This window comes from Clupea harengus, chromosome 11 (assembly GCF_900700415.2).
Source record: "Clupea harengus chromosome 11, Ch_v2.0.2, whole genome shotgun sequence".
Taxonomy (NCBI): Eukaryota; Metazoa; Chordata; class Actinopteri; order Clupeiformes; family Clupeidae; genus Clupea; species Clupea harengus.
Window position 1 is genome coordinate 5,885,173 of NC_045162.1, and position 22,296 is coordinate 5,907,468.

The window sequence follows — 22,296 nt, forward strand, 5'->3', positions numbered from 1 at the left end:
TTGCACAGGACACAGGAGGCCTCGTATGGCCCACATTCTATATTTAGTGGCCCTGCCTGCCTGCCTGCCTGCCTGCCTGCCGCCAGAGTTGAGCTGGGGAGCGGCGCAGCAAAAATGGGTTGCGGTTCGCACACAGCAACCGGACAGTTTGAGTCCACCGGCACCCAGGGCCTGAAAAACACTCCAACCCCAACCACCACCACCACCACCCGCCCAGCCACCACCCGCCCAGCCACCACCACCACACCACCACACCACCACACGCCCAGCCACCACACCACCACTACACCACACCACCACCACACCACCACACGCCCAGCCACCACACCACCACTACACCACACCACCACCACACCACACCACGCCCAGCCACCACCACACCACCACACCACCACACCACCACACCACACCACACCACACCACACCACACCACACCACACCATCACACGCCCAGCCACCACCACACCACCACCCGCCCAGCCACCCATATCCCTGCAGAGAACCATCATGGTCCAGGTGGAACTGTTAACTCATTAATAATAAAAATAACAATAATTTGGCATGGCACACTCAGAAGACTGGAGAGTTCATTCTGAAGCTATGCACACATCCAGCACGCCCCACGTTGATAGGTTCCACACCCTGGTAGAACCGTGGAACTCTGGTAGAACCACACATGAGCAAAGCACCAATGTGCCCAAACACAGAGACCCCTTACGTAGATTACGGCCACCCCTACACCAGTAGACCCATCAACTTCATAAAGCACCATTTCTACACACTGCCCCTTTATCACCCATCCTTTCATCCCTCGTTCAGTACTGGAAGCTTTAGTTGCTTCCCCCCCCCCCCCCCCCCCCCCCCTCCCCCGTCCCCCGTCCCCCGTTCTGTTCTAGTATTCCCACATTTTCCCCTGGCTGTACCACAACAAGAGGCCTTTTTTTAATTTCTGCACCAGTGCTGTGGGAACCACTTGTGGTGCACTTTTACTGACCAGTCGAGTGCTGTGTTTAGCTCCAGTAAAATAGCAGCCCTACTTACATGATGTCAATACCAGGTTCAGGCGAGGGGTTTGTAGTATGATCGCATTAGCTTGAAGTACGACGACTGGTGACCAGATCTGCGGAGGGCTAGAGAGAGACATTTAGTGACGTGTGGCCCCACTGGCTGGCTGTAGGTGTGGGGGGAGAGTAACTCTGCACGTGACCTGTGTTTCTGAGCACACTTCTCAGCTGCTTACTGCTTGAGTTGCTTTTCTTTTTACCTCGAGTCACTCTAGCATGCCATGAAACTCCCCAGAGTGTGTTTGAAGATTCTGTCTGTGTCTGTCTGTCTGTCTGTCTGTCTGTCTGTCTGTCTGTCTGTCTGTCTGTCTGTGTGAAAGTATGTGCAGACTGTGTGTGTGCGTGCTTTGATGGATGTTTTTGTGTGTGTCTTTGTGTGTGTGTCTGTTTGTATCAGTGTGTGTGTGTGTGTGTGTGTTAGGGAGTGCATCAGTGTGTCTACAGTTTGCATGTGTCTGTGTATGTGTATCTAGCATGCCTGAACACTCTCTCTCTCTCTCTCTCTCTCTCTCTCTCTCTCTCTCTCTCTCTCTCTCTCTTTCTCTTTCTTTTGCTCTTTCTTTCTTTCTTTATTTTGATTTCTTTCTTTCTTTCTTTCTTTCTTTTGCTCTCTCTCTTTCTCTCTTTTTCTTCTCTCTCTCTCTCAGTCCACAGTCCCGGCGCCCACCTTCTCCATGCCCGTCACCGTGCCCGTGTCCAACCAGAGCCAGCTGCAGTTCAGCAGCAACCCCAGCAGCGCCCTCGTCACCACCTCCTTCGTCACGTCCACGCTCACAGACCCGCGCCTCCTGTCGCCACAGCAACCCGCCCTCCAGAGGAACACCGTATCGCCCGGGTTACCACAGCGGCCGGCCAGTGCAGGTGAGTGTCTCCGCGATGGTTGAGGCCCTGGCAACCGATGGTGTCTGGGACAGGTGTCCATGGAGACGGGAGAGAACATCTGTTGCCATTGTCAGTGTTAGGCAACAACTAAACATTCTTATTTAGACTGAAGAACAGAGTGATGGTTTTCTGCCTTTGCGATATTAATTCAATCCAGGCCGCTGCGAACTACGACTGACATGGTTGTTTGATGTGTTTGTTGTGCTGTGAGTGGTGCTTCATTTGTTATTGTGCGGGGTGCGGCTTGGCTTGGCACCGAGGCGGTCTCTTAACGGATCCGCTTTTTCTGTTCCACAGGTGCGCTTCTAGGCGGTGACCTCAACAACTCGAATGGAGCGTGTCCAAGTCCAGTGGGTGAGTGTCATACCAGGGTGAACAGCCCTGTCATTCTATATTAGTTCCTGGAACTTTAACTAGGGTGTTGTTTTTTCTTTCATCCAGCCTTTGTACTGTTTGCTTCTGCGATGAAACCGGTTTGTTATTACTGTGCAGAAGTGATGCTTGGCTTCCTGTGAGATCCGATCACACTCCACCCCACTACCGTGTCCAGCGGCGGCCTGTTTCGGTCGGTCGGGCGTGGGTGGCGACCGGTTGTGTGCTCTTCAGGGCTTTGATTGTAGTCGTGAAAAGGCTGAACATGACTGTACAAGCCACAAGCTTTATCTCCGCTGGGCACGCAAAGCAGGCAGCTAGTTTAGAGCAATCCCTCGGATCCTCATGGACACCAACACCCCCACCCTCACACACACACTCTCACACACACACACACTCTCTCACACACACACACACACACACACACACACACACGTATACACACACACATATACACACATACACACACACATGTATACACACACACACACACACATGTATATACACACACACACACACACACACACACACGTATACACACACACTCACGTATACACACACAAACATATATACACACACACACACTCACTCCACCACTACCATCTCCACACGCTGTGTCCTCTCATTGGACGCTCCCGCACCTGTTTTTTTTTTTTGCGCACGACAGCTGAGGGTCACAGGACAGTCTGTAAACAGCACAGGGGGGTTATGGGTAATGGGGGGAGGGTGAGCAGAATGACAGACATGAATGACATGAGTGGTGTGGACTAACACCTACCCCCACGACACGCACTCACCACACACACACACACACACACACACACACACACACACACACACACACACACACACACACACACACACGCACACGCTCTCGCACACACACACTTCAAGCCGCCCCTCCTCTCCTCTCCACCTTCCTCAGCTGTCGCTCCACATCATCCTTGTCTGCTGCGCCCGAAAAAACAGCCCCGTCGCCTGATCCTCGCCTCACTTCAAAGCCAGCTACAAATGGTTGCAGAAACAGATTTTCTGTCTGCAGACCAACGCCGACTTTTAGGTGGAGAAAAGGTTGGATTAGTTGTTAGTGTGGGGTGGACACACATGTAACTGGACTACAGGGATGACCTTTGTCATCGGGCCTTTACATGCTTTCGTTTCTCTCTCTCTCTCGCTCTCTCTCTCTCTCTCTCTCTCTCTCTCTCTCTCTACCTCTTCCTCTCTCTCTCTTTACCTCTACCTCTCTCTCTCCCTCTACCTCTACCTCTCTCTCCCTCTACCTCTCTCTCTCTACCTCTCTCTCTCTCTCTACCTCTCTCTTCCTCTACCTCTCTCTCTCTCTCTCTCTCTCTACCTCTCTCTTCCCCTACCTCTCTCTCTCTCTCTCTCTCTCTCTCTCTCTCTCTCTCCCTCTACCTCTCTCCATGTTTGTAAGCTGAGAAAGGGAAGGGAGTTCTCTTCTAGTGTCCACTGAGAGCCCGATGCCTCCCAGCTCTCCCTCTCTATCTGCTCTTCCTCCTCCTCCTCTTCCTCCGCCTCTTCCCCCGCACGCCCCCTCCCCTTGTGTCCCTCGATTCTCAGCTGTTGTGCAAAGGGCTCAGGCAGCGGGAATGTCACCATTGACGTCACGCGGCATTCCTGACATTCCCACGCCCGGGCTGGGGTAAGAGGAGCCTCCAGCCTGCCGGGAGAGGGAGAGAAAGAGGGAGAAGCAGGAGGAAAGTTGGAAGAGAGAGAAAAAACAGAGAAGGAGAAAATGGGGGGGGAGGGGGGAGCAGGAGAGAGAAAAAGAGGTAGAGAGAGGGTGAGAGCGAGAGCCTCTTGTAGGGGTCAAAGAGGTCAGAGGTCGGTTGCCAACAGCAGACACACACATGTGGCCGCCCCCCCCCCCTCACACACACACACACACACACACACACACACACCCCAACTCTGTAAGAAATTCTGGCTTCATGTTTCCAAAAGTAGAGGGGCAACAACAGCTCCCCCACCCTCACACACACACACACACACACACACACACACACACACACACACACACACACACACACACAGCTCCCCCACCCCCACCCTCATCGCCTCAATCCAGCCTGTGTTGCCCCGCCGCATGCAACATGATTCTATCTCAGTCCAGTGACACATGGGCCAAGGGCTCGTCACCGTCTAAATCAAACTACTGGATCACTTCAGTGACTTACCCACACTGATGAGGGACTTCTCAGACATAACGAGACACACACACACACACACACACACACACACACACACACACACACACACACACACCAAAAGCACCCTTTGGTTTTCGTGTCGAGCGCGTTTCTCGTCACCGTCGTTTAATATAGCAGATATGAGGAACAGACACTCAGTCGTCCCCCCCCTCCCCAAACAGATTCCGATTTAACAGATAGCCGTTTCTGTCTGAAAAGCAGTAGTGTGTTGGGGGTTGCTGATGGTGGGAGTTGTGGTGGGGGTGTGTTGTTGGAGTAGAGAAGATGGGGGGGGGGGGTCGGGTCGTCACATGTTTCTCCTCTCTGCCACTTGGTGAATGCCCTCCCTTATCCCTGAGAGATGGACAGAGGCTTGTGTCCTGGGAAAGTCCCTCACCACAGCCTCAGGGCCACAGCGCGCCCTTCACGCCGCACGCTGACATTTTTTTTTTCTCTCTCTCTCTCTTTTTTAAACTCTGGGCCCCTCACCTGACTCCTGCAGGCCTGAAGCCCCCTTCAAAAGGCACCGGAAGCCAAACAGTGGCACCCCGGCTCAAAAAACGCAGTCACACCTAATCCGCCAATTATGTCATAATGGGTTTACAAAAGTGGAAAACGAGGGATTACGTTTGGGGTAACACAAAGGAGGCCGTTGTTTTGTTTTGCGAGGGAAGAGTGCGCTGCGGCGAAACACGCTGGGCGATGCGAGCTGCTTGCTTCTCTGTTGTTTTTTGGCGGCCTACTTTTTATTTATTTATTTATTTATTTTGTTTAAAGCTTGCCGTTTTCATTAGGAGCCGCACGCACACACCACGCTAAAAAAAGTGCGTATGCATGCGTGAGGGTCTGTTGTATGTTGACACGTTTTGCCTTGTCTGTTTATCATCAGCAAACGGGTACATCAGCGCCAGAGCCTCCCCAGGACTCCTCTCCGTGTCCAATGGCAACAGCATGGGGAAAGTAGTTCCGGCCAAGTCTCCGCCTCCGCCCAGCCCTCAGATGGTGAACAGCCGCAAGCCGGACCTCCGGGTCATCACTTCGCAGAGTGGAAAGAGCCTGCTGCAGCTGGTGAGCAGATTCTATGGCAGCCCAGTTCGGCCAAAGGAGCCCATCAAGACAAAACAACAACAACAAAAATCAATCATATGTTTATAGTCATTGCAGGTTTAACTGGAAATATAACCATGCTTAGCATAGTGGTCAGCTCAGAAAATGCAATATCCAAGTCGGTAGGTGATATGAAACTGCCTGTAACAAGACCACATAAAATACTAACTGGCAAAGAACTGCTTTTTACACGCAGCCAAACAGCCTACATGTTTTTGTTATCTTGGCCTGGATGCCTATGGACTCAGTAAAGAGCTGCTATGCTGCATTATTCCAGTTGTGAGTATCGGGTAGTCCCCTGAACTCGGATTTGAACATATTTTCCGGTCTTATCCATTGAAGGTTTTGTTTTTTCTTGACATTCATTTCCAGGAAGCATAAACACAAGAACATGTACATTTAATCCACCTATTGAAGATAAGACGACAGTGCCTATGTGACTACAAATGAAAAACTTTTTAGAGTGAGACTTATGCCGAATTATCTTCCAATTATCTCCAAAGGTGTAGGCAGTACTGATAATGTCAGTGCGGTGCTTTAATTAAGCATTCTTCAACACATCACATCAAATGACCAGTTAATTATCTTTCAGCAATTAACATCAGAAATATGATTAATGGAAGGAAAAAAATCTGAATAATAGTTCATAATAGGTTTACATGAAATCACCACCTCAAACCACTTGGGTGACATTCAGGGCCTGTTTGTTAGATATCTGAGGCCTGTCATGATTACGCCTGTCCGAGTACGCCTGTCATGAGTACGCCTGTCACGAGTACAACTGTCACGAGTACGCCTGGCCGTACATTCCACCTTGAAAATGCACAGATTTCAAATCTAATTAATAGAATACAAATCTGCTGCATACAATACAATACAAAACAGTATGATCCAGGATCATGCAGTGTGATCTAATATTACAGTGGAATCCGTGTAATTAATGGCAGGTATTAGTGGCCTATGCCATGTGAAAAATCATGCGTGACGAGCCTGACCTGAGTCCCTTTCTTCACGACTCTCTCCTCTCTCTCGTCGACGCCAGTATTCTTTTGACCGGCAGCCAAACCTTTCCAAAGCCATTAGGTTGGCATTAGCTTAGGTTTGGTGTTGAAAAAAGTGAGCCATGTGTTCTCCATGACAAGAGACAGTGGGTCTTGTGAAGGCCGAGCGCAGAGGGCCTGGAACTTAGCAGTAATCTCCCTCTCTGTGTCCTGTTCCCCTCCTGCAGACAGACGAAGAGCTGGAGTTGGTGAGTGAGGTGAAGTGAATCTCCCGTAACTTGACTGTTGTGCCGTGATGACGTGATGATTTTTTTTTTCATGTTCTTGCCATCTTACTCATGTCCACGCATAGCATTTACTTTGAATCCTTTTTTTTTTTTTTTTTTTTATGTATCATTGGCTTGAACCCACCATGAACTAATTTCTTAATGACGTTCGACGTTTGTACTCATGCAGCATGTAAATGTGGTGCAAAGTGCTATCAAATGGATTTACCACAAAGCCAAAATTAGCCTTTTTTCATATCATGGTTTGAACATTCAGTCCTTTTAAACTAAAAAGAAGAGAAAAAAAAAAATCTCTCACTGCCGCCCACTGCCTGATGAGTCAAAAATGGAAAGACGTCATCTAGTCAGAGGTGTCATAAACACTCGCTTGGTAAACACAGACCAATAACCATGAAATTATTATTACTCGGCAGTCACATACACACATGCGCGCACATACACATAGAAATGTCCTGAAATTTCGGATATAAAAAAAAAAGCACAAAAACAACACAAGTCGTTAAGGCAATTAGGCAGTGCGAGGTGCGTTAGCGAGGAGCGTTAGCGAGCCTAGCACATTTCAGCACGGCAGAAGCGCTGTGTTTGTTTATCCGCTGATCTGGAGGCAGAACTAATGCTCATACGGTGTCGGATGCATCGAGCGGAGCGTAGTGAGAGCATCTTCGCGTGGCTGCACGGCATGATTGCACGCGAGCAAGGATGCGCTGGATCAAAAGGCAGGATCCAGCCAAGCAGAAAGGAAGTGAAGGGGTTAGGGGTGGGGGGGCGGTGGGGGTGGGGGTGGATGGGGGAGTACAGAGGCAGGCAGCCTTATCCTGTCCCGCTAACGATTGGCCTCCAGTGACATGTCTAGCATGGCACAGTTTGGCTTAGCCTAGCACAGTCAAACGTCTCGACTCAGGAGGAAGCGGAGCCCTGCCACAACTCCACCCACCCCCCCACACACACGCGTGCCTCACTTCACCTCCACTAGGTTGCATACCCCCATTCATTACAGGTTTATTGAGAGGCGTGACTGATTGGCAAGCGCCATGTTTACTTGCTTTGGTGTTGACCTCCAAACACACCTGATGGGGTACCTGTGTGTTTGCTTCTCATGCATGCATTTAGAGTCGATACGGACGCAGCCAAGTGTCAGTCTTGTGATTTGTTTCGACTCTTTTGGCTGCCTCACTGATTGTGGTGTTGTCTTATTTGACTGAGGTTCTATGGACCACAACATCTTCACTGCCTTCGTTTGAGTCACCTGTTTGTTACTTTCATCTTGGTTTTGCCCTAGTTTCCATTCTACGTGTGTCATATTTACAGACTATGAAGATGTGCTTTTGAATGACCTGTTATTGTAGAATTTTGTTATTGTGGAGTTTCTGCCCTGCATAAACATGTATGTTGAAATGCACTCACGTGTGCCCAGTACGTGTGTATAGTGTGCATGTTTGGCGGCAGCGTATTAGTTTTAATTGATGAATGTTTTTAGGTCTCTGTGTCTCTCCTTCTCCATCCCGCACCCCCGACCCATGCCACATGGCTGACTTTCTCCTTTCCCCTCGTTTACCCAGAATGCCCAGCGGTTAGGCGCCTCTCAAGTGACCCAGCCACTCACCACACCGGTGGTTTCCGTGGCAACTCCAAGCCTCCTGACTCCTTTCTCAGCCATGCCAACAGCCTACAACACAGGTGAGAACGACAGCTTCGAATCCCCTGCGCATACAGCATGTACATTCTCAGTAACTCTGCTTGTGCGAGTTACTACAAACATTCTGCGGATAAAAAAAAAAAAAAAAGATAAAAAAGTCTGGTATTCCAAAAAAAAATGCTTTCTTTGATTGATACTAAAAATAATTAGTATGCTAGATATAAGACTTCCGCAATGACCTAGTGTCCCAAAGTTGGGTCATACAAATACAGACTGCCTGGTTTTACGTGCAGTGTGTAATAAAAGCTGTGTCTTTGTTGAACTTTGTGTTCATAGTGTTGAGGTTAGAAGAATGGGCAGATGCATGTCAGTGTTATGAGCAGGCTGACTGCAGTTTCTCAGGGACTCATGGAGTTTGCCTGGCTGTCTCTCCCGCTGCTCGTCTCTGTAATGGTAGTTTTCTCAGTTGTTTGATCCCACACACCTCTCTTGCCCGAGGCCAAGCCTGAAATGGGTGCCCGATTTACATCACAGAGGGAAACAAGCAGTTTATTTGTTTACCCTGTGATTCAGCGAGCAGCCTGCCTTAATCGTTTTTCTTGCTCCGCTTTTTTTTCCCCTCCTTCCTCATCCCAGAGTATCAGCTGACAAGCGCCGATCTCACCGCACTCCAGGCTTTCACGTCGCCGGGCGGGCTGTTGCCAGGCAACATGACCACTTGGCAACAGCAACAGCAGCAGCCATCAGTATCCCAGCAACAACAGCAGCAGCAGCAGCAACAACAACAGCCGCAACAGCAGCAGCAACAACAGCCACAGCAGCTAAGCCTGGCCTCGCTCAGTAACCTGGTGTAAGTAGTCCGGCTTAGTTCACAGTCTTTTCTTTTCTTTGCATGGTGTTTCGGATAATAGTTCACCAATCACATCGCCACCACATAATATATAACCCCCCGCCTTATTTTCTGCTTTAAGTGCTCGCTAACCTGGTTTCCTGATTTTAGTGCTCGCTAACCTGGTTTCTTAACTCACCAATGCACAACTGTCTCCGTGAGCCGAGAAGTAAAGACCCTGAGAAGGAGAGCAGACCTCTGTTTTCTGCCTCTTTAGCCTCTCCTCATTCGTGACCGTCTGAGTGTGATGAATTAACGTTAAGTGTTTCTAAACACTTCCCACACAATGAAATGCACTTAACCACAGACTGATTAAAACTAGTCCATGATTGTGTATTTAAACAGGCAGTGTACAGATGACATTAGGGATTTTAGTCCGGGTCAAGTCCTGGTCCGGCCCAAAGAGTCCTGTTTTGTGTGTAAACTTGACCCTTTCCGGCAAAAAAAACACAAAGCTAAGTTGTGTTACGCATCCCCTGTGGAAGACCATGGATATTACATAAAGCAGATCATCATAGTGTAGCTGAGAATGGCAATGCACAGATTGAATATGGTTTCAACATTCATCGTTTACCGCCATATCAATTTACATCTGCATGGTGTTTACATCCACCACGCTCTATACGAGCCCATTGTATACGGAACACATCAATAGACTCAACCACAGACTATAGCTTGATTTTTCCTCCCTGAGAGGTTGACCTAAATCTCTCCTCATCGCTCTCTTCATCTCTCTCTCTCCTCTCACACACACACACACTAACACACACACACACACTCTCTCTCCCCCTCCCACTTCCACTCTCTCTCGCTGGGAACGGGGTGGGGGAGGGGCGGGAGCTGATTTCCCAGGAGGTGGAGGTGTAGTGACGGCCTTTAATGACTTGTTCTCAGGGCTGTAATGCAGGCTCTTGTCAAGAGCGTGTGCCTGGGTTTGCAGTGGTGTGTGTGTGCCCTCGTGCCTGCCAATATGTGTGTGTGTGTTCCTTCCAATATGTGTGTGTGTTTCTGCCAATACGTGTGAGTGTGTGAGGGAGAGAGAGAGTGACAGTGAGAGAGAGACAGTGTGTGTGTGTGTGTGTGTGTGTGTTTCTGTGTGCCTGTGTGTGTCTGTGTGTTAATGGTAATCTCAGGTTTCAGTGATTCCAGCGTGTCCGTGGGAGCTGGTGTAATGGCCCCTGTTCTGCTCTGTTTACAGCATGTGGGGCGCAGACAAACAGAATGGGGAGATGGCTAACTGCATCTCCAGCTTTGCGGCTAACCTCAGGTGAATTGGCATCACACTCTGTGGCATCATGCTTCTGTCTGTCCTCCTGAGCGTGCGCGTGCGTGCGTGTGTGTGTGTGTGTGCGCGCGCGCGCGCGTCCGTCTGGTGTTTTTGAGCGTGTAGCTTTGCTGGGAAAAGCCAGCACAAACAAGGCAAACACAATAACACCAGCCTCAGATAAGCTGGTCCAGTGAAAGAGCGTGTGGTTGTCGTCGTGGTGACGAGACCATTCCCAGGCAGCAATCACTGTCCTGTCCTTAACCCATGCTTCAGTTTAGTGTGTCAGTTCCATGCACTATGATGTATATTGTTTATATATATATATATATACATGTTTGTTTCTTGCTGTTGGATGTTAACATTTGTCATTTCAGTACTGACTGTTCGCCACTATGATTCCCTGGTGATTGGCACTCGTGTTCAGACAGGGCTCTTCAGACCAGCCATAGCTAATAATTGAATCATAACAGCTCTGCAGCAGCGAACACCACTGAGAGCATAATAATGCTGTGTATTTATGATACAAATTTTTCTCACCCAAACGAGTGACTTGAATAAATAGAATAGTGTGTTAATGAAATGGTAATGAAGTCTCGGGTGTGTGAAGCCCTCTCCAGCTGCAGCGGCGGCGGTGGCGGCAGATAGGGCGGAGATGTGAAAGCAGGACGCCGTAATGATGTCGGCCTCCTGCGGCGCGTTTGAAGATCCTCCGCGGCCTCGGCTGAGTCATTAGCAGCCGCGGCCGCCCATTACCGACCCGCCCCGCTACGCTCTGCTCTGTTCCGCTCCGGCTCAAAACGGACCCAACGCTGTTCTGGGCCCCTGTGGATGGGGCTAAGCAGACGAGCCAGCCGATACCAGCGCTCTGGGTTTTGGGCCAACATCAGTCATCTGTTTTTTGTTGTTGTTGCCCAGAACAATGCCATCTTTGGTAGGCAGTAAAGTGGGCATCTGAAGTGAGAGGGGGTACCAGACAGGTGCCGGGTACAGGGTACAGGAGGTGGCGAGTTTGGGGTGCGTGATGTAGAACCGGCATCCCCTCTGGACTGCGTGTAAGGAAGGAGCGAGGCTGAAAACAAATAAATAAAAGATGGCAGGAGTTTAACGTTGAGAAAATGAGCTTTTACACCTCTCCCACCTGGCAACACACAGGGAGGCGTTTGTCGCGATCTCACCAGCCTGAGACGGGTTACGGCTCCTTGAGGGATGTCCCGCCTCCATGTCCGCTGCACTCCGAGACGCTGAGACCCTCTCTGGAGCTGTGCTGAGACCTCTCTGGAGCTGTGCTGAGCTGGCTAATCTGATCACAGTCTGTGCTAGCACACAAATATCTAGACAGCTCTTCAGTAGCAGTTTGGTAGGATGGAGAGATTGTATCGTGTTTGCATTTAGGGCATACAGATTATTAGGAAAAACACTGACTGCTCTGCAACTCTTTTAACTCACTCGGGTGATTCATTTACACTGCATCACATAGAAGAGACTTCACACAAGTATGGCTGCAGTACAACAGCATACTGGTGCAGACGACTCCAGACAGTCTTCATTTTCTTCCAGCCCCTCCACGGCTTAATGAAAGGCAGAGTTATCATTGAGGAGCGCAAGGGGAAGCCACATCCATGTATGTCAAATAAGCCTATGATGATGATCACGCTCCAGACAACCGCCAAGGGAGCCATTTGTAGCCTTCGTTAAATAAGTACCCTTTCTGATTAGCTAATGGATGATTGTTTAATACGGAGGTCAGATTGCATCGTGAAACACCAAACAGAATGCACAATTCCTGTGCGCCTTTGATGTGCCGTGTTCAATTTGATGTCCGTCTGTCAGATTCAGTTTCCCTTTCAGCAAACAGATCTAGTCAGAGCTGCTGTACTTAGTCCTCCGGGCAGATTTGGGATTTCTTTTTTTATGCCGACTTTCGTTCTGTGTAGTTTATGACTCATTTGTGTGTGGTGACTGCTAGTGGCCAATTTATATGTAAATTCCAGCTCTCTAGCTGTGCACTTCAATGACTCCTGGTGGCCGAGGGAGACCCTGCATGTCTGTGGTGCTTACTGGGATAGGGGCGCAAAAAAAAACCCTAGTTTCTTTCCTGATCATGCACATCGTGTTAATTGCTCTTTTAAGTCGGAGTAAGAAAACAACATTTTAAACAGGTGTCATGAAGCCCAAGCTACGTGTTGTTATGTGTCGATGTTGTTAGTGCACAGTGTCTGCCAATGTCAAGATTTGTTTTGTATTTTACATCTTCATCCAGTCACTAGGAGTTCACAAACTTATTTGTGTACAAAAGTCTGTCTTTTTGTGAGATATGTACACCTGTGAAATCTTAGGCTAGGTTAAGTTTCGAAAGAATTTAAACAATAACTAGTTGATTGTCGTCTCATAATAATTTGTATAGTCTTTTTGCTGCCTCTGTTTCTATCTTCTTTCATTCTTCAGCTGTAATTAGGAAGCGAAGCACAATATGTTGTTTAGTATGCTCACATACTAATATATGATATTATATTATACTATAATTTTTAGTTTTGGTTGGACCATTGCTAAAGGTTTCATATTGACATGTTCTGTTGTGTTGTTTGGTCAGTCCTGTGTTGAAGTGTGGGTAGGATTAGATTGGTTTGAAAACATTTTTTTCATTAAAAAATTAAGGTACTGTTTTCATGTTTAGGACAGTATTCAAGAAAATGTTAGCAGTTGAGCTCAGTTTAGCAGTCATATTATCCCATAAGCCCACTCCTTAAAGTGTGTAAGTCATGTTTATTCTGTGTCGTTTGTAGACTGTAGATCAGTCAGGTAAGCCCAGTGGGCAATGTTACTTAGAGAGGCCAGGTTAGCTTACCACTAAATGTACAAGTGTGGTCGGTCAGGCTAGGTTTTAGCGCAACTACGTTAGCCCAGTGCTAGGTGTGTAGCATAGCCTTTGGTCTTCAGCAAGCGTGTGTGTAGCATGTGGTGGCCTTGTGTTCCAACAGCTTATTTCTCCCCCCTCTGCAGTGTGACCTCACAGGCAAGCTTACTGCTGGGCAGAGATGAGGGGTTCAGCTGGTACTGTATTCCCACATCTGCATCTCTTTTTCTCCATGCTTCTCTCTCTCTCTGTCTCTCTCTCACACGCACTTTCTTTCTCTCTTTCTCGCTCTCACTCACTCTCTCTGTCTCTCTCACTCTCTCGCTCTCACTCTCATTCTTTCTTTCTCTCTTTCTTGCGCTCTCTCTCTCTCACTCACTTTCGTTCTTTCTCTCTTTCTTGCACTCTCTCTCTCACACACTCACCTCCTTTCTCTGTTTCTCGCTCTCTCACTCACTCTCTCTGTCTCTCTCTCTCTTTCACTCTCTCTCTCTGCTTCTGGCTGGCCCTTTGCGCACGCGGCTCCACTGTGAAAGTTGGTCTTTGTCTCTGTCACAGGATTTGCTGAATTTGCCAAAAAGAAAATAAAAAAAATTCTCTCCCTCCTCAGAATAGCGCGAGGCCCCCTCAGTGGCATCCCAATCCATCTACCTGTACAGCTCCATAAGGCAGGCCTGTCTGCTGCGATAACTAGCACACAAAGATGTCCAGTTCACTAGCAAGGAAAGAAAGAAAGAGAGAGAGGGAGAGAGGGAAAGAGGGAGGGAGGGAGGGAGGGAGAGCACAGCACAGCACTACACTTGGGACAGCAGATGGCCATAGTTTTATGTGGCTTTTCAGAAAACAACCAGATCAGATAAGAAAGGGAAAACCACATTTTTCAGCCGAAGCGTTTGTTGTGAGGAGTAAGAATAATGTTTGTGTGTTTAGACATTGAGCATGCTGGCCTCACACAATGTGTGTGTGTGTGTTTGTTTGTTTGTTTTTTTTAATGAGGGAACAGGGTCCTGCATCAGACTGCATGGCTTATGGACGGCGTGCTTTCGTGTGGCCTCACATTTGTGTGTTTGTGTGTGTGTGTGCGGGGAGCATCATGCTAGTGACTCCGGTGAATACACTCTCTTGTGGTGTTGACTTTTGTCGTCAGCTTGTTTTGTTTGTGTTGGATGTGTGTCCTGAGATGTGTTGCCAACGCAAGACTCTCAGTTCTGTGGGAGTGAATCCACACAGCCCTGCAGCCACATAATACTCCTTGTTTGCGCCATCACTGTCAATGTGCCATCTGAAATACTGTTAACCTGTTACCATGGGTTTCTGTCTTCATTGTAATCCAAGTTTGTCTCTCTCTCTCTCTCTCTCTCTCTCTCTCTCTCATTCTCTCTCTCTCTCTCTCTCTCTGTGTGTGTGTCTCTCTCTCTCTCTCTCTCTCTTTCTTTCTCACTGTCACTCTCTCTTTTTTTTTTGCTAAAGTTGCAAACCTGTCCAGTCTAATGGACTAATCCCCTGCCTGTCTGTCTTTCCCCTTCCTCTGCGCAGGCCTATGGGTCACTTACCTCAGGGCGCCACGCTGACCGTCAACACTAACCCCAACGTGAGCATCAAGTCGGAGCCAGTCTCTCCCAACCGGGACCGCAGCACGCCCAGTTCCTCCTCCGGTGGTCAGGGCCTGGCGGCGGCCGCGGCGGCCGCGGCGGCAGCAGCCGTGGCGGGGACGGGTGGGGGCGCGGCGGGGGGCCTGAGCCAGTACCCCGGAGCCCTGCGCCTGGAGGTCACGGGCCGCTCGCCCGTCGACAGCCTGAGCAGCAACGGCAGCTCGTACGACGGCAGCGACCGCGACGAGGGGGGCCAGCCCCGGCCCCCGGACTTCGGCTCCACCATGGGGCTCCTGAGGACCTCGGGCGAGGCGCAGGGAGCAGCGTCCGCCGAGCAGCCGGAGCAGGGAGCCAACGTCAAGCGCATGCGACTGGACACCTGGGTCACATAAATCAGTTCTGCCCTGTCCAGCACACACACACACAGACACACACACACACCCTCCTCCTTCTCCTCTCCCCCAGACACACACAAGTTTGCACACACACACACACTCACTCTCTCGCATATAGAAACGTCGTCAGAATACACTCATGCAGTTACTTGAGCACTGGCACCACCTCAAAAGGCACTGCCCTCTCTCAACCCTTGGTCTTTCCCACTCTCTCACACACACACACACACACACACACACACACACAGCTGAACTCCTCCCATGTTCAGGACATACTGAGCACACTGACATCACACACACACACACACACCCTCCTCTTCCCACTTATGCCCTTTGCGCGGTCACACTGAAACACCCATGCATGCCCGTGCATGCGACAAACACACACTCACGCTCTCTCTGTCTCTAGCTCACACACATACACACATATGCATTGATGTATGCACATACTGTATACAGTTCATATACATACACAGAGCCTGTCGCGGACAGTCGCCAAACCAGGGAGATATATATAAATATATATATACACGTCAGTATAGACTGTTGAGTGACATACAAGCGTTTTGGGGAGAGTTAGTGACTTTCGTTTTGTTCTGTAACCTGGTTTCTATTGGTTTGTGTTTGGAATGGATTTGGGGCAACCGTAGAGGGTGCATGGGTAACCTGGGGGGGGGGCGCTGTGTTGGCTTCTGTACAGTGATACATCAAAGGTCCTGATGCCTTGTTTTGCGGTGAATTGTTATCTTGAGTCTTGCTGTTCTGTTCTGTTCTGTTGTGAAAAACAAAGCAAAACAAAACAAAAAAATCAGCAAATGGAAGCAAGGACACAACAAAAAACTGAAAGCCCCAAGTGTTGTGTTTTGCCTGCTGCAGCCCCACTGAGTGTCTGGAGTGGGATGGGTGACATTCCCTCTCCGTCACAGTTTTTCTTGGCAGGATATCTTTGACTTTGTTGCTGTTTTTCCCTAATCCGCCATTTTTTCCGGGACTACATTGAGTAGTTATTGAGGAGGCCACATCCACAGAACAGGCTCGTCTGTGAAATTTCAGGATCCTTTTCAGAAAAAAGCCAGAAAATGTGGCTTTGAAGTCATGGGGACATTGTTTGTTTGTTTGACAGCTTGCGAAAAACGGCTGTTCCATCATCACCCAGAGTCTATCTTGTGTGTGAGGTAGAGGGGTTCTCTATCAGGGAAGGGCTGCAAGAAGCCCGCACGACAAAACCGAACAGATTCCGTAACCACGGAAACACCACATGCCATGAACTGTGGGAGCTAGACCCAGAGCTGAAGAACAGACAGGCCGTTGCTAGCCACCAAGGCTGCGCCATGTGTGTGAGCGTGTGTGTGTGTGCGTGTGTGTGTGTGTGTGTGTGTGTGTGTGCACCCACACACTTGCATGTGTGTTTTCTGAGTGTCTGACTATGAAATGCTGCAGCCTTCAGCTGGATGAAATTGACACTTGGTCTTTAGGTAAATGAACCTCAGCCAAATATTTATTTTGATCTCATTTTTGTTTCTCTCTCTCTCTTTCTCTTTTGAATGTTGTTTTCCGTTTTTTTAAATGATCTTTAAGGAGTTTCTTTCTGTGATCGGCACCCTATCCTGTTTAGTGTGTGCTCCCTTGTGTGTTTGGGGGAAGTGATATATTTTTTCTTAATTTTTTGCTTCTATTTACCGTGAAATGATGGCATTTTCAGTTTCCACGTTTTTTATACAGATTGTTATTTAGTGAAAATGTAGCCCTGGTTGAACAGAAAGTGTTGACATGGAAACACACATTACGGAATAACACACTCATTCACACAAAATCACGAGAGGCAGGGTGCGCTTTTTAATTGTTCTGGAAGATGCAAAGGAACCTGAATCCGCTCCCACTGGTTTACGCAAGTAGCAGCCTGACACAAGCCTGATATTTATTATATTTGATGGATAGGCTTTTTTAATTCAGGAGGAAGGAGTCTTCTTTTTTTTTATTACATTTTTTTTATTTTTTGCTTTTTAACAAAACCAGACAGATGTATAAAAGCACCTTGAGTCATCTTAAAGTTCGGTGATGGCCCGAAGGAAGGAACCCGAAGCGAAGAACCCATGTACATAACAGCGTTTGATTTCAGTGTTTCTTCTGACGCCCGGCGCCCATCATGAGTGAGATTCTCCAGGGTTGAGCAGCAGAGGGTCACCTCTGACCTCTGACCTCTGACTGGCATCTGCTAGACAGCAAGGCCACTTCTCGTTTCGCCTGCCTTCCTTTCTTCCTCTCTTTCAGTTTAGACCTTTTTGCATTGAATGAAAAGAGAAAAAAAACCACACGAACATCGACACTGCAGAAGTGGCGAAAGGACAGGGAGCGTGCATAGCATACGTGTACACTTAAGTTCGTACTGGGTGAGTCTCAGTGGAGCTACCTATATCATTTATATGTACATAAAATGTGACGTGTGGCAAGCGTGAGTGAGTGCTGGTGAGGGTGGAAAGGGACAAAGCCGAGGATCGTTTTTGTTTTGTTTTTTTCTTCCTGGTGTGTTGTGTGTTGGACTGTTTTGGGTGGTTTTCTACGATTTATTGATATTGTTATTATTCTGATAGAGCAGCGCACTTTAGAATCTACCCCAACCGACACCACCAGGTGAGTCTACCGTAAGACGGTAGAGCCGTTCACACGTCCCTCCTACCTCCTACCACCTTCTTTCTCCTTCTCCCAACCTGAGAGACCTCTGTTCCATGGCCCATTCAAACCTTTATCTCCCAACCTGAGAGACCTCTGTTCCGTGGCCCATTCAAACCTTTCTCTCCCAACCTGAGTCCATTTCTCCACATCCACACACTCTCAAATGCACTTGCCGCTCCTAGTTTCGCTGTTCACATTGAACCTCTGCTCCCTCCATGTTGCAGTATGTTCATACACCCCCCCCCCTCTCACTTTCACACCCACTCACGCATATACACTCCTACTCAGTCTCCAGTAATGAGCTCTATGCTGTGTTCACTCACGCCAGCTGGGCTGTAGGCCTGCATGTGCAGAGACACTTAAAGTTAGAGGTCCACACCTTGTTTCAGGTGATTGAGTGTTGAGTTGCTTTTCTTTCTACTGCTAAAAACATCCCTCAGCCTAGTCCATTTTTTTTTTTTTTTACCCATGCCGTTGATTTCAGGGAAGGAGAATCCATTTTCACGCATTCAAGCCTGTATTGCACTGGTCAGCAAACGATTGCGGTTTTGGAAAAAAAATGGGGAAAAAACAAAACAAAAAATAAATAAACATAGCAAGTCACCTTTTGTAAATTTGAACCTTGTACTTATCTAGATTAGACTTACTTGACACGTGTTGCAAGTGTGCAATTCTGAACAGAAAAAAATATATATATATTATGTCTAATGATTATTTAAAAGATGTACACATTGTTTTATGGTGCATTTGTATATTCTCCGAGTGAAATAATGGATGAAGGATATTTAAAGCTGGTGGTGAAGAGGGCTTAGACGCCTTTGGTTTATTCGTTGGGTTTCTATGGCCCGAATGTCCCACTGTATCATGTACGGCCATAATCATGCGCCTGGGTGACCTAGAGGTGTCTACAGGTCTGAGAGATGCAGAGGAAGGTCATTTCCAGAGAGCTTCAGACAGGCTGCATTGAGCCCCAGAGGATTGAAAAGTTGAAAGTGGGGTGAACCTGCTTCCAGTCTCCCCTCTTGGGTGTTGAGACTTAATAACGGAGCTGCCTCACGTTTTTGGCAACCAGTTTCTCTGTTTTGTATCGTTTTTTGAAATATTTTTATTTTATTATTTCCTGTCATTCGAATATCCTATTGGCTTCAAATGGACTCGTCTGTCTTGTGCACTCTCTTCAGATCTGTTTGTGACACGTGCTCTTCCGGATGCTTGAGGAGTGTGTTTTTTTCTTTTTCTTTTTCTTCTTGCTTCTTCGACATCCATGCATATCCATCCATTCATGAACGAAAGGCCGAGTCTTGTTCTGCTCTGCACCCGACCAGAACCCCGTTGATCTCCCGCGCCTGTGGCACGGCCTTCTCCTCATCCTCCGCCTCCACCTCGCTCCGCCACCTCCACCTCCAACGACCCAACATCTCTCCCCCTATCTCCTGTCAGTCGGAGCAGTAGGACGCTCCTCTGAAATCCCCTTCCAGAGGAAGACCTCTGTGTCCAGTCCCATTCGACCACCTGAGCCAGCTCAGAGAAAAAGCCTTAAAATCTCAACGCGTGCTGTAGGGGGGGTGACATGGTGTGTTAGAGATCCTCCCAACTTGCCACCATTTTTATTGGAGAGGACGGCTTCAGACAATTATATACACATACATATATAGACAGAGAGAGAGTCTGAAACAGGTTATGAATAACCTTGTGCCACATATATATATATATATACATATATATATATATATATAGCAGTCGTTTCCAGGTAAAGTCTGGCAGTGAAAGGGGGTGCATTAAGGGAGTTTTGCGGGCGTTATTGGCCATTGTTTTTGTCATTCAAGGTGGGCCCATGGTGTGTGTTTGATTGTTTGGTTCCCATGTGCATAGCGACAGTGATCTGGGGGGGGGGCGGGGGGGCGACTCAGCCACGGACTCTGGGGGTGGGGAGGGAGTCTTCAGTTTGTCGGTCACAAGTGAACACTCTGGTCTGCATGTTTGGAGCACCCTTTGACTTAAAGACTGTTGTATCCTGAGCTTTGATCAAAAAAGAGAGGGTTCTGGTTCCTGAATGGGTTTCCTTTTTAAAGGCCACAAGCCATGAAACCACGAAAAAAAAGGAACATGTCCTGTTTCTCGCTGGTAAAACAGGTTTGTGGATCTGTAGGCTTAGTGAAGCCTTGATGTACCTGGTTGCTTGTTCTGGCATATGTAATGATGTATAAAAGGTCTAACATGGATCTCAGAATTACAGTAGGAGTCACAGTAATCAAAACGAAAGACAATCGTCAAGTAAATAGTTAACTTGCGCCCCCCGCCCCCCATAGTCCCCATGTATGATGATGTTTAGAGACTCTCACTCATTTTCTAGTGTTAATTTGTGCTGGTGACAGTTCTATTGTCTGTTTTTATTATAATTGTTGTTATGATAATTATCGTTATCATTATCGTTATCGTCACAGATGGTAACAATAATGATAATATTAGAGAGGCAATTTTTATTTTCTGCGGTTTTGTGTAGGTTAGGCATCCTATTTTATTTGAATTTTATTTTATTTTATTATATATAAATATTATATAAATATATTTTTGTTTTCATTTGTTTTGTTTTTTCTTTTTTCTTCAAAGGGGTGTTACTAATATTGCACGATTTATTAAGGAAAACAAAAAAACAATTGTAGTAATATTAGTACTTATTGGTAAGTGAGGGAAGGGTCAAAACCAAGTTGAATATAATGACCAGTTCAATGCTGCAATTTTTAGTAAAAATGTAAAATAAAAACACATAGTTAAGTGGGCGCAAAGACACGTTTAATTTATTTCAGACCAGACACAAAGATGTCGATGCATGGGCGTTAAACAAGCAAAGAATGATTCATGTTATACAAAATAAACTGAAAATGTAATATCGATAAGAATATACACCACACAAACCTAGGATAGAAATTGAAGAAAAAAGTTGAAAAGAAAATTATAGCTAATATATTGTGTTAGGCTAGTCTGCTTTTGAGTTTTGTTGTATAAAAAAATCTGTTGTTTTCGGAGAATGATATACAATTTGTGTATATTTTCATAAACAAAGTATGCACTGATATGTTATTACAAATTCTATACTGCTTTTACAAAAAAAGTGTTTGTTATTGTACCAAAGTATCCATTTGTCCTTTATTCCCTTACCCTTTTGCGTATGTTCTACCGTATTTTATATATTAAATAGTCAAGTTGACCTACAAAGATGGTCTCTGTTTTGTTGTTGTTGATTTATTTGTTTGTTTTTCCAGATCTCTTTAAAGGTTAATACATTTACCTCACCATACAGATAATCTGGTATTTAAGCATGTAGGGAACTGCTGATCCTGAAGGAAGTAGTTAAGAATATGTTCAATATATTGTAAATTCAAAGGGCTGGTCTTTTTTTATCTCCTGCGTGTACTCGGCTGAGATGCACTACAGTGTCTCGACCAGTAGATGGCAGTCCACAGACAGGCCATTGCCTTGTTTGTGTAGATTAGAACATGTATAAATCATGGGTTCTTGAAGTGAGTCTAAGACCAGTGGTTAAATATACAAATAATATTGAATTTATTGCAACGGTACATATTACAGTGTGCTTGCGACTCTTGACAACATGGCAGTATAATATAATAATCAGCTCCCTGAAAATCAACTGTAAGATCAGAATCAGAATCAGAATAGTATTTATTGCCAAGTAGGTTTACACCTACCTGTAATTTGTTCTGGTGCATGGGTGCATAGTGAACATAAAAACATACAAACACAATAAGTACTACACATAACATAAAACATAAAAACACAGTAAGTACTACACAAACACAATAAGTACTACAATACAAAAAGCAGGGCAGGAGTGCAAAAGTGGATGTGCAATGTGCAGTGTGCAAAGTAGTGTGTGTTAACATAACACAGGCTTGAGGTGTGGGGGCGGGATGAGAGTCCACGTCAGGTGGGGGTCCCGGGCCTTGTTAATAAGGCCAACGGCAGCCGGGAAGAAGCTGGTATTGTGGCGTGAGGTTTTGGTCCTGATGGCCCGCAGCCTCCTGCCGGAGGGAAGGACCTCGAAGAGA

At 47.2% G+C, this 22,296-nt stretch overlaps 1 protein-coding gene across 14 annotated transcripts in view; it reads left to right on the forward strand.

Moving 5' to 3' along the window:
- The window catches only part of mef2d (myocyte enhancer factor 2d), a 60,291-nt gene extending 38,846 nt beyond the window's left edge, over positions 1-21,445 (forward strand). For 3 of the 14 annotated variants that reach the window (XM_031576403.2, XM_031576405.2, XM_031576404.2), the window contains exons 5-14: positions 1,712-1,925; positions 2,244-2,300; positions 5,418-5,596; positions 6,864-6,893; positions 8,483-8,600; positions 8,896-9,012; positions 9,196-9,409; positions 10,647-10,715; positions 13,716-13,766; positions 15,106-21,445. In XM_031576403.2, the coding sequence (XP_031432263.1) occupies positions 1,712-1,925; positions 2,244-2,300; positions 5,418-5,596; positions 6,864-6,893; positions 8,483-8,600; positions 8,896-9,012; positions 9,196-9,409; positions 10,647-10,715; positions 13,716-13,766; positions 15,106-15,553 (1,497 nt within the window). In that variant the 3' untranslated portion in view covers positions 15,554-21,445. The remainder of the gene's footprint in view (positions 1-1,711; positions 1,926-2,243; positions 2,301-5,417; positions 5,597-6,863; positions 6,894-8,482; positions 8,601-8,895; positions 9,013-9,195; positions 9,410-10,646; positions 10,716-13,715; positions 13,767-15,105) is intronic. The other 11 variants (XM_031576409.2, XM_031576410.2, XM_031576415.2 and 8 more) reach the window with 9 other exon arrangements.
- Positions 21,446-22,296: the final 851 nt, after the last annotated feature.